This window comes from Phasianus colchicus, chromosome 10, assembly GCF_987193195.1.
Source record: "Phasianus colchicus chromosome 10, bPhaCol1.hap1.1, whole genome shotgun sequence".
Taxonomy (NCBI): Eukaryota; Metazoa; Chordata; class Aves; order Galliformes; family Phasianidae; genus Phasianus; species Phasianus colchicus.
Genome location: NC_143445.1, coordinates 19,097,015 through 19,109,364, shown reverse-complemented (window position 1 = coordinate 19,109,364; position 12,350 = coordinate 19,097,015). Strand labels below are relative to the sequence as shown.

General features: G+C 37.6%; 2 protein-coding genes across 3 annotated transcripts in view; one reads left to right on the top strand and one right to left on the bottom strand.

Moving 5' to 3' along the window:
• The window catches only part of SMC4 (structural maintenance of chromosomes 4), a 61,139-nt gene extending 55,639 nt beyond the window's left edge, over positions 1 to 5,500 (bottom strand). The window contains exon 1 of the mRNA XM_090147615.1: positions 5,243 to 5,500. The gene's annotated coding sequence lies outside the window, so the exon portion shown is untranslated. The remainder of the gene's footprint in view (positions 1 to 5,242) is intronic.
• IFT80 (intraflagellar transport 80) overlaps positions 1 to 12,350 on the top strand; it is a 44,454-nt gene that overhangs the window by 22,451 nt on the left and 9,653 nt on the right. For both annotated transcript variants that reach the window (XM_031603705.2, XM_090147618.1), the window contains 5 exons: positions 4,715 to 4,894; positions 6,894 to 7,012; positions 7,833 to 7,907; positions 9,106 to 9,269; positions 12,114 to 12,178. In XM_031603705.2, the coding sequence (XP_031459565.1) occupies positions 4,715 to 4,894; positions 6,894 to 7,012; positions 7,833 to 7,907; positions 9,106 to 9,269; positions 12,114 to 12,178 (603 nt within the window). The remainder of the gene's footprint in view (positions 1 to 4,714; positions 4,895 to 6,893; positions 7,013 to 7,832; positions 7,908 to 9,105; positions 9,270 to 12,113; positions 12,179 to 12,350) is intronic.

Below are 12,350 nucleotides of genomic sequence, written 5' to 3'. Positions count from 1 at the left end.
AGAGTCTAATCACTTGGATGGAGGGCAGAGCTTAAAAGGTTCCTTTACGTAAGCTATTTCCTGTGGCTCTGCATGCTTCCCTTGCCATTACTGATCAGGTCAAGAGATGGTAAGAATGACAGATTCACTAGCTTCCTTCTCCTCCGTTCTGCTCCCACGTCATGTTGTGGGAAATGGGCTCTACCCATCCACTCCAAAGACAGGTTGTGTCCCAAGTGCTTCACAGATTGTAGAAGGGTAATAGATAAAAACACTGGAATAAAATTTAGGGAATATCTATAGAAAATAAAGGGAAAAGTTCTGCAAGTGTGATGGCTACTCCTCACTGCACTGGGAACAAATGTGAGTATGGTGCTACAGCTACAAACATGGAGCTCTGTCTTTTCATCTTTTTCCCATTATGATAGACTTAAGTATAATGAGAGCCCATGTCCAGGATTGGTCAGATGTTAAATAGTTAGCAGTGTTCCCTTTTCCTTGTGTTGTAAACTGTTGACAAATGAGAAGAAAAAGCATCTAAGGATTTTAAAACCACAGTGTTGTAGATATTCACAAAGAAACTTTGAAAATAATTTTTCTCATTAAAGCCATGATTTAAATTCAGGACATTCTGCGGAATTCGTATTATCATATATCCTTCCTATTAACATTAGATATTAGACTAATAGAAAAAAGATGGTGAGATTTTGGAAGTAGCTATATACCATGCATGTGTTTTCATACTGCTTAGAACTGAACTGCACTACAGCACTGGAAATCCCAACAAATCTGTTTTCTATAGAGTTACTATGAGCTTTGATCTCATTACATTTAGTTTTAGCCTTGCTTCACAAAGATATGCATTTGGCAGTGTAACAATATAAGGGCTTTTTCTGCACTGTCTCTGTTTCATCCACCTTTATTAACAGTCATGATTCTGAATTCTTTGTAGCTCAATAAAAGAAAAAAATATTACAGATAGGTTTCCCATGGAGTTATGTTGCTGACCAATTCTTTCCAAGCTGACATATTTTAATTTATTAGAATTGGCTAATGTGACTTCTGGAAGAAAATGAAAACATGTGGATCATCTATGGAAGTAATCATCTATTTAAAGAATTAAATCAATGTTTCATTTTCTAAGGTTAAGAATTTATACGGGACAGTTTATCATCCTATTTTTAGTTCTTCTGGACTCAACAATTCTAAGTTTGCTTGGATTTCAGGAGAATTGTAGGAAAGCAGCTGAATACCTCCCCTGGGGGTGGTGGCTCAGTCAGTTCTTGGTAATTAACATTAATTACCAGAGTTAAGTCCGCAAAATGTTTGCAGGAGCCCTTCTTAGTTGTGTGTTTCAGCAGCACAGGTGCTGTGTATTCACACGTAGCACGGGATTTCCTTAGCACCTGCTGTGCATGCTGTGTCTGCTTTGTAGAATCTTTTGTGGGTTCCTGTGTGGTGGGACTTGAAGGCCTGACAATGGTGGGGTTTGATATAATAAACCTCATGTTTTATACTCAATATAAAATGTGTGGAGTCATACATAGACAGACATACACATTTCCTACAAGCTGGTTCTGTATATATGCTCACGTTCAGATATTTCTAATGCACCTAAATCTAGATTTGCTTTGGATAATTGATTGTTGTAATCTTACAAGATTAGGTTTACCTTCCATTACACTTGTAATGGAAGAGAGACCCTGAGCAGAGACCAGCTGGGAGCAGCTAACCATCCACAGTTGACAATAACAATTATTATTATTAGTAGTAGTAGTAGTAGTAGTATTAATACTACAATTAGTATTATTGTTAGTCATTTAAAATGTAAGAAACGGCTTTTTTTTTTCATTGCATTTCTTTTTGAAGTATTTATTCATTGGTATCACATGGATAACTGTTCTTAATTTTTTGTGTTCAGTCCAAAAATAATAACTACTAATAAGTAAAAATCCTTTGTATTAGGTCCTGAGTAATCGATATCTGACCTTTGAAAGGCTGTCCTTGTTCCTGGGACATGGAGTTCTCTGGAGCTGCTCATTAAAGCTGTTTGACCCACATCTCAGTTTCCGTTTCTGGAAGTCAGGCAGCATGCAATGGCTGCACTGCTTCAGCTTTTTTAATACATTGTGTAACCACAACAGGGAAGCTTAAATTACTGCTTTTAGATATTTATGTAATATATTTTTAAAAATCCAACTTCTGTGACTTCTCTTTTTGTTCTTGAGGTGGTTTATTGAATTCACAAAGAATTAATTATGGCACAGGAAAAGTATAAGCCAAGCAGTAATGGCAAAGTGTAATATTGCAGCATTTTGACTGATGTTGGCACAGCATTCATACAGTCATATTCACACCCTGATTTTTAAAAGAACTCGGTCTATTGAGGAGATATATAAAGTCTATTTCAGTTTCTAGGTGTTGTTTCTGTCTTGTAAGTGGAGTGATGAATTATGTTCAATGATGGCAGCATTTTGTGTGCACAATAGATGTGTCAGGCATCCTCAGGGAGTACGAGTCACTGGGGTGGCCTGAGTTATACTGGGAGCTTTCAGAAAGAAATGGAAAATAAAACTTTAATTGTTTTATATTTAAAAATATATACGTGTGTTAGGTTACCAGCTGGCAATAAGTTTTTAAAATACCTGAAAAAACAAATTGTAGAACCCTCTGTCAGAGTTGCAGTGTGTCTGCTATGCATGAGAAAGCATCGCTAAAGACAGATTCTTCTGGCATCCTTATTTGGTGTTCAGTTGATGGCTTACTGCCTTGATCTAATGTAAACTGCCTTAGAAAAAAACCTCGTCTGCTTGGGAAGATCCTAATATCCAACTTTGAAACTTTGCTTCTTCAAAGTATGCTCAGCTCGATCACCTGTGGTCAGCTGTGAGATGTCTCAGCTGTGAGGCATTCGGAGCACTGTGAGTGTGCTTGTTGTGATCACTGGTCCTACAGCTCTGCACCTTACTTGTTCCCAATGTGAGGATGTCAGACACAAGTTAGTGGCATGCCCTTGGTTGCTATGGAGTGTTACATACAGAGTTCATCTCACTGAGGCAGAAAAGTGGGTTACACTCTTTTCACTCTTTTCTTAAAAAAGAAAAAAAAAAAAAAGAAAGAAAGAAGCAAAACCAACATACAGTTACATTCTCCAGTTGCAGTGAATGGTGTTTCCAAGCCAAGAGGCGTGGAAGCTGAAGACTTGAAATTGAGTGCCTGCAATTGGAAAGTCAGTCAGTGCTGACATTGTCTTTCACTCACTTTCATGTGTATGGGCAGTGGAAGAGCCCTAACTAAGGAGGTCATCTTATATAGTGTGCTGCACATGGTTAGCACAGTGGGGAGCTTGAATTTCATCCCGTCGTGTTTCTCTGCTATTGAAAGTTGGAGTCTGACACCTTTATTTTAATATGATTCTTGTGATATCATTTCATATAAATCATATGAAGGTTTTGCATGAAGGACTTCATATTTCTTTGGTCTGATGTGTACTGCAAAAGAAATCAGAACATGAAACATGGTAGAAACATTAGGTGAGCGTTTTCTTCCAGCTGTCTCCCCTTTGGTGTAATATCATGTATCTGAAAGTCATGAGAATCCAATGGTTGCATTTAATTTCAGTCACATGTTTTTTCTTTAGGATTTGATTCTTCAGGTTTCAAATGCATTTGAATATTCAGGTAGCTTTTTGAAAGCTAAATACTTTTTAAAATATTCTCTTGAACAGGTCTGAAGAAGTTATAGTTGAGGTTTGCATCTCATTTTTGAACTCTGGTTTAAATCCCAAAAGTCCTTAAAAGGTTATTTCATTTTAGTCATCCACTTTCAGGGAAATGCTTGTTCTCAGATTTGGGATGACTCGTATTTCTGAGATGCAAGAAACAGGGAAAAAAAGCTCTTGGTCTGAAAATTCTTCTCGTTTTTGACAAGAATGTATTGGTGGATGTGGACCCACCTAAACTTGAGAGGAGCTTTGCACATAAGGCTGGGGGAACTTTTGAATAAGGGTTTTCATTGGAGGAAACATAAATGTGGAAAAGGAATAAAATTACGGTTAGTATTAAATGTAAGCTTCTCTGCTTCTCTCCAAGGCTCGGCCAGATGTCACTACTTTGCTTGCAGTCATGTTTCAATTTCTTGTTGCAAGCATAGCAACTGGAAATTTTAATACATCCTTCACCTATAAAATAACAATGAGAGCCTAGAGAAAAGAAGTGGGCAAGGCATCCAGCATCTTTTTTGTGTTAGGAGAAGGGTGCATAGCATCACTTCCAGTGCTTTTCTCAATTCACCAATGTCAGTGCTGGGAGCCCTCTGAGCAGCAATAGGAGCCTGGCAACTCTGTGTGCAGGAGGAGCTGCTGCCCCATGCTGCCTCTGCAGCAGAAACAGAATGCAGATGTTTAAGATTGCTGTACCACTGTAGTTGTTTCTAAGTACATCCACTTAAGTTTTTATGTGGTAACCATAGTTTATGAAGGACTAGATGCACTTTAAGTGACTAGACAACTGGACATCCTTGATTTTTGCCCTGATGGCTTTCCTTTTTGTGTCCCTGCTTTTCAAGCAATCTAATTGAAGAAATCTAATCTCCTTGATTCACTTATTAAAATTGTAATAGCATTCATCTCACTGATATGTTTCTTTACAAATATTAACAATACTCTATTTATTACAATAAGTTACATCCAAGAAGTACAGAAAAAATTAAGAATTCTTTTCTCTCTCTCTGCAAGTGGTCCTATGCTTTAGAGAAGCCAAACACTGGCAGCATATTTAATATTGCTTGGTCTGTGGATGGCACTCAACTGGCTGGAGCTTGTGGGAATGGACATGTCATTTTTGCCCATGTTGTGGAGCAACGCTGGGAATGGAAGAACTTTGAAATAACATTGATTAAGAGAAGAACCATGCAGGTAACCTAAACAACACTGTGCATTCAGAGTAGCAGTTTTCTAAGGCCTTTTTTTAATAAGAGATTTGAGTTTTCAGTCTTCAAGTAACAAGTATTATTGATTATTCATTATTGATTATCATAAAATTGCCTTGTACAGAAGATCATACCACCAGAAGTACCTTATCCTCCAGAATAATGCACAGCTGTGGGAAGCTGCTTACATGAGAGAGAAAACCTCAAGTGAAATAAAAATGTTTATGCAGAAAACAATACGTTGACCATAACCAAAAGAATTACCAACACTGTCAGCAAAGATGAGACTACATCACTAAGTACAGACAATATAGAGGAGCTTTCTTTGCCTTACCTGCATCCAGCAGTTGTTGGAGCTGCTTGTTTAGGAAGATTTCCTGTATCCCTGTTGATAATGAGGCTATGATGAACGTTGCTGTCTCAGTGCATTTCCAGATAAATTTACTTGCTGGCTAAGGCTGTAAAAAGTTGTAATGTGCTTTCCTGCACCACATATTGTATTACAGCCTAAATTCAGGTCTTCCAAACCTACAGAAATGTGTTGTATATCATATAACGTGCATCAGGTACCTACGTGGTGCTTCCGGCCCTTGGGGACTGAGCACTGGGCTCTGGCCTCTGTGGGAGCTGCCAAGTCCCAGCCCTGCTGGAATCGCAGCAGGCCCTACATGTGGTTTCTGGAGCTTAGGTTTAGGATCCTTCCTTTGAAAAATCTTGGCCTGATTCCACATTTAGGTTACCAAATATCTGTGAATTAATACAAAAATATGAATTTTACCTTCTAATTTGTTCTCTGTGTTCTCAGACACTGACTCACAACATTCACTCTGGACAGTGGGGTAATATAAGATTTCCATCTTTAAAACTTTCCAAATTGCACATTTGGCATTAGATACCAAGCCAATATTTTCAGTATCAAAGTCAAGTTCCCAAATTCCTAATTAGGCCCTTAAATGTTTTCGTGTCTTGATTCTTTAATGTTGACTATGTAATTGGGAAAAGTTGTAACAACAGGAACGCTGTGTTACAGTTGTGTCCGGTGGGTGGGATAATATGAGTCAGTGTCTGGGAACACAGAAGACAAATTAGCAGGTAAAAATTCATATTTCTTCTTTCATTCCCAGACATCGACTCGTAACAGATGGGCTCTGCTAATAACTCCAGGGAGTTTGAATATGCAAACAACTGAGGAAGGATAGCTAACACTGATCCAAGATTAACATCTTATTGTGTTATTTTCTTCTGAATTTATTTGATTCCTATATATTTACAAAGGAAAACATTGCCTACAAAAGCTTCTAAAAAGCTTTCTTTTGTCATTGTTACAGTAGCAAAGTTATGAACGTATCACTGTGGTGGACACAGTAATTAATATGTCTTGCAAATGATTGCTAGTCTTCCATAATAATTGAGATCCATCCTTGTTTTGTGATCAGTTACAAAATGGAGGAAATCTGGGTGAAATCCTTACATTGGAGATGCCTGAAATCTTTGAGCTCAAAAATCTGACTTGGTTACAAACAAACTGGTTTGCTTGAAACACTGTAATTTGAGCAGACTTTCACATAAGTGGCAAAGACATGACCTGCTTATTAAAGTCAATGCCTACATTGCTCTTCCTTCAGAATGTGGTAGCATTAAAGTATATTAAGTAGAGCTATCTAATATCTCAGCAGCATATCTTTGTCCAAATCCTGGATATTGCTGAGTTGTTTGAATGGGATTTTGGTGGGATCACTGAAGTATCACATTTCAAATTGTTTAAGTAATCAGCTGAACAATGAGCCTTAAAATGGGGACGCTCAGACAGCCTCAATCACCAGAGCTTCACATCTAATGTTTTTCTTATACCTTCTGCGTTCCGATTAAGCATTGATTATTTCTTAAATTTAAGGCGGTCCATCCGACTCTTCAGTAGTTTTTATTCTTTGAGCATTACTGCTGCCTATTGCCATTGTATTCAACCCCAAATTTCTCTTGATTAGGTGCACAATGTTATCAATGATGCAGTCGATTTGCTGGAGTTCCGTGACAGAGTTATTAAGGCCTCTTTGAACTATGGGCATTTGGTTGTTTCAACTTCTCTTCAGTGTTACATATTTTCGTAAGTAATATATATTCACAAAGCCTTTTTGAGTTTATTTAACCCTTGTAAGAAAGCAGCAGAATTTTTCTTTTGGAAACTAATTGAAATATTCTATCTAGCATCACCAGAAGAAAATGAGAGTATAGTTGCACTCCTCCTGCCATCTTTTCCTTCTTAGCCTCTTGTTGGTGCAGTGTCTGTATGTGTTGCTACAAAAAGTTCTACTCTTTTCAGGTATAGGCAGCAGTAGTGCTGGCTGAATGCAAGTATATTTGCCCCAATTGGGTGATTCCATCCACTGTCTTCTTTGAATACTCCTTCTGGTATGCCAATTATTTTGGAATAGAGTAGGAATGATTTAATCCTACATGATGTTTTAAGAACATCATATTCTGTTTCTTATGCTGAAATCTAAAGTTTACTCCTAAAGTAACTGAGCAGTGAGACAAGTCATGTTAACAGTAATCCAGTGTGTAACAGGGCACGCAGGGAAGAGGCTCCATCCTGACTCTAGATCACTGTAAGAGAGTTGAGTTGCAATTCAGAAATATTTTTTAATATATTCTTGTTCCATATAAATGGAATTTTGCTTTCCACTCAGACCACTGAGTGAGAAGGGATGCGAAACTGAAGGCACAAGTGTTACTGGATCGCACTGAACGGTTGTCAGTGTTACTTGACTTCTTGCATGCTGTTTTCCTTTTCAAAATCTTCCTTCACAGAAATGTTAAATGAATAAAGTGTGTGTGCTTTACATGGTGAATTCAGCTTTGTATTTACAGTGACACATGAAGATAGTGGATTTAACAATTGATGAACTTGGCTTTCTTTCTTGCAGCACAAATAACTGGAATACACCACTTATCTTTGACCTGAAGGAAGGAACAGTTACTTTGATTCTACAAGCAGAAAGGTAGCTAATGCATTACATAATATTCCTTATCAGATACTTCCTTAAGATGTATTTCCTAAAAACTTTTGTTTTGTGATTTAACACACACAGAATTTTAGAAATAGAGAAAAAATGTTCAGTACTGGTAAGAAGCTTGTGAAAGCTTAGCTGATGTGTTTGTCATATACGTGATAATGGCAATGAATCTTATATATTACATAGGTATGATTATCCTCTTGTCTATAGAAGAAAGTAAATCTTCCTATGGTACACTAACATCTGCTTTGTGATGTTTTATACTGCTTTTTTTGAAGCATAATACACTTTATAGAAATTATCTTTGGCCTCTGTTTTTGATTAGAAGTATTGCCAGCTATGCAAAACAAGAAATAAATACTCTTATTTTTCTTATATATTTATATTTATGTTTGAAAAACATGACTTATTTTGTTCAATTTAAAAATGTTCTCATCTGTATTTCCTGAAAATTATTTGTCACAGAGCTCTATCCATGTACTTCTGTAGGAGAGTCTACAGTAGTTTGGCATTCACCAGCTGGCTTTTTGTTTATGGATTTGTTTTGTGTCTATGAACTACAGATACTGTACTTAGCAGACAACTAGTGCTATGCAGCACTATTTATATCCTATGTAAAAGATTGGAATGTGGTCTGGCAAATATGGTATTGTTCACTTATGAGTCTTAATAGATGACAGTTGGCTCTTAAGTGTCTTCTGTTTTCTTTACATTATAATCCACACTGAAGGAAATGATGCAGGTATTACTATTTTAAAGCTGGCTGTAGGTGTTAGAGTTACTTCTCAAGTGTGTGCCCACAGTACACAAACTAGCAGTCAGAGTTCTCTTGAAGGGCAACATGTGGCAGTTCTGTGTGCAGCCAAATGCTGAGTCTTCATGTGTTATGAGACTTAAATCTTAAAATATCTGCAACCAAGAAAATCACTGTAATTCCAGACAATAAATATTTCTTATGGAAAGAGATAACATTCACATTAAAACCAAAGTCATCCACACAAAGCTCTTAGAATATAACTTTGAAATGCAAGGCTTAGAAGTTATGTCATGAAACTGAGTGATGTTAGACTGTTGTCTTCAAATGGCTGAAGTGATCATCATTCTTTTCTGTATTATTAAATGATTTGCATTTCTGTGTTGTTGTTGTTGTTTTTTTAAATTTTGTTTTGGTTTGGTTTTGTAGGCATTTTCTTCTTGTAGATGGTGGAGGACTTTATTTATACTCTTATGAAGGAAGATTAATTTCCTCTCCAAAATTTCCAGGAATGAGAACAGACATTTTAAATGCCCAGACAGTATCTTTGAGTAATGATACTCTGGCAGTCAAAGACAAAGCTGATGAAAAGGGTGAGTTCTCAGTTCTAATCATTCCATGTTTGCTACTAATTTGTTGTGAAGTTTTCAGTGTCTTTGTATTTAACTTGGTTTTCCCTGCTCACACAGCCTAGTTATTGTACAAAGAAGGCATAGAGCATTAAGAATTTATCTAACGGTAATATTATAATAAAAGAATGACTTAAAATTATGGTTCTTACTTACCTTTGTTTAAAAAATCAAAAGAGGATGATATACTTCTGAAATTCCAGTTGGGTGTAATGCATCATGGAAAACATGGAATACGTGCAGGGAATAATTGCACTGTGAGTTTTCACTCTTAAATGTGATTTTCTAAAGAAGTCCCTCAGCATCTTTTTTTCTCTTTGACTGCTTCTCAGAGAAGCTACCGGTGCCTTAACAGTGATCAATTGTAGCTGTGGGCTGTTCTTTTCTTTTTTGTACAGACACAAGCTTTTGGGGACTTGTGTCTGTACAGCAGCTAAGCTGTCTGTGCAGCTGATGTGACCGTAACTGTGAGGCTGTGGTGCTCTGTCTCAGTGTTGTGCTCTTGTTGATCTTTCTGGTCTTAAATTCTGTGCTTTGGCATCAGAAGCACTGTAATTATAATGTGTGATGTGACAGAGTGAACTTTTTATGTTAATGAGTGATACAGGAAAATTTTTGTCAGCTTTTTTTCCATTGTTCTCTCTTGATGCAAATACATCGTTTGCCTCTGCGACGATTTAAATTTGTCACTGGAAATCCCACAGCACTGTGACTTCTGACTTTACAGCAGTGTCATTTATAGGCCATGCAAATGTTCCAGCCCAGGGCTGTGGTGCTCCTGATAGCTGTATTTCTCCTGTGGCATGGACAGAGGGGATCAGTGGGAACCCATCTGCACAGGAGCAGGTTTTGTGTTAGAGTGAAATGGTGAAACCATCCTGCCTGTGGTTCCAGTTGCTTTTAGACAGTTTTGGAATTTTGGAATTCTTTGTCTTGTACCTCCCACTCCCAACCATTGCTTTACGTGTCCTGAAGATATTGTCAGCCAGCTCTGCACACAGGCTAATCTCTATCAAAACTGTAATTTACAGAGGCTGGGTTTCTGGCTATGGTTTCAAAATAAGCCCTCCTAATGATCCTATTGGTAGGAGCTCCCATTCTGCTAATAAATAGGGATTTTTGTTTTCCTATCCTAGCTATGAGTCCCACCCGTAGCGGTAAAAAGCCTTATAATATGCCAGCACATGGGAAAACAGATTCTTGGCACAGGAAGCTGTGGCTTATCTAAGCCTGTTTCTTCTTCTGCACTCACCCTAGCAGATGCATTTTTTTTCTTTGCCCTATTTTGAGGGCAGGTCTGTTTTTCATAATGCAGTGCATTATAGAAATATCTGAGATGGCTGAGTGTGATGCAGGAAGCAGTTTGCACGTCGCAGCAAGGAGCTCTCTATGAGCTCTCTGACTCCAACATACAGCCAGGCATAACTTCAGAGCAGTTCAATGGGTATTCCTCCTCTTCCAATAATCCAGAAAAAAACACGCACCTCTGCACTTAGTGTCCTCCCTCATTCTCTAGGGAGGCTGGAGGAGGGAGGAGAGCTTCTCAGGAAGGATCTGCTGGCCTTAGTTAAAAGCAGTTTTCTCATGGAAGTACAGTATGTGTTGTGTTAGAAGCACACCATAGCTGTTCTCTTTCTCTGGATGATCAAAGGGAGAAATTAAGCTTTGTTTATATGTTTAATTTACAGATACAAAATAGAGACTATTTAGGTTTTAAGTGATTGCAAAGTGATGTTGAGATTACACCCAAACACTTGTTTTCTGACATGCCATATAAGCATTGTGGCTTAAGTTATTTGTGAAAAGTTAATCCATTTTAATTGCCTTTTAGGTGCAATAGTTTTCTCTTTACCACCTTAATCTCACTTCCTACAGCTATTACAGTAGCAGTGAAATTGGTTTGTATAGCCAGATCAAAATAAATGTCATGCAGGGAGTCATGCATAAAATTGAGTGAGAAAAATACCCCTTCTCAGGAACACCTCATTTTCTTTTGTATGTTTAACCAGCTGCCAAGAGCAACGCTTGTGCAAAACCCTCTCTTTTCCTCCTCTGCAAACTCAAGCAATACTTTCTGAACACCTGCTCTTGCAGTTTCTTTTTTTTCCTGCCTAAATAACCAGTGACCTCAAACCAACATCCTGCGTCCTAGAGAAAGACAGACACAGCAGGATTAACATGTTAACATCGCCATCCTTTGGAGTGAACGTGTACGTTCATCTTATGGCATGTGCTTACAGGTAACAAATTGAAACCTCAGGTGGGATGTGTTATCGAGCATCTGAAATGCTCTCACATCTGTGTTTTCCACAGACTGGTGCTGAATCAAATGTTTAAGTTGCAGCTGGTGTCCATTATGATGTTACTGATTTCTCTAGGTTTGAATACCCACATCTGTCTCTGTGTACATATTCACATACTGTATGTACACATTTGTGTGTCTATGTATATATACACACACACTGTAGGGGTATGTGGGCATATGCATAGTTTGTATAAAAGGTTTTGTGTGTACATGGTGGCATGTGCAGCACACACATACGAATAGAGAGAGAGAGAGAAGGAAAGAGAAACTTTATTTTTAGGTAAGTTGCAAATAGAAAATCTTCACTGCATATCCCAGAAATATGGGCGATGTCAGCAGATCTTCACTGGGGAGAAATGTTGTGGGGTTTTCTGCTTATTTTCAAGGGCAACACAGGGACACAGTGAATTACTGTAAATGATACTCTGAAAATAAATGAAACTGATTTTCAAATCTATGGAGAACTGTTGGTTTTAACTAATAAACCATTTGTTTTCCTCCAGTCATCTATATATTTGATGCTATATCTGGCAAGACACTAGGAGATGGAAAATCTCTAACCCATAAGGTAAGGTGAAGGCTACAGAATCTTTTGTTGTTTTGAAATTAATAATCAATAGTGGCCTTCGTAATGTATTAAGGTTTACAATCTTAATATGAAGCAATTTGATGTTTCTAGTTGACTCTTAGAAAATAAATTTTTAAAAGATTAGATTCTCTATGCAGTGTTTATGTACCAA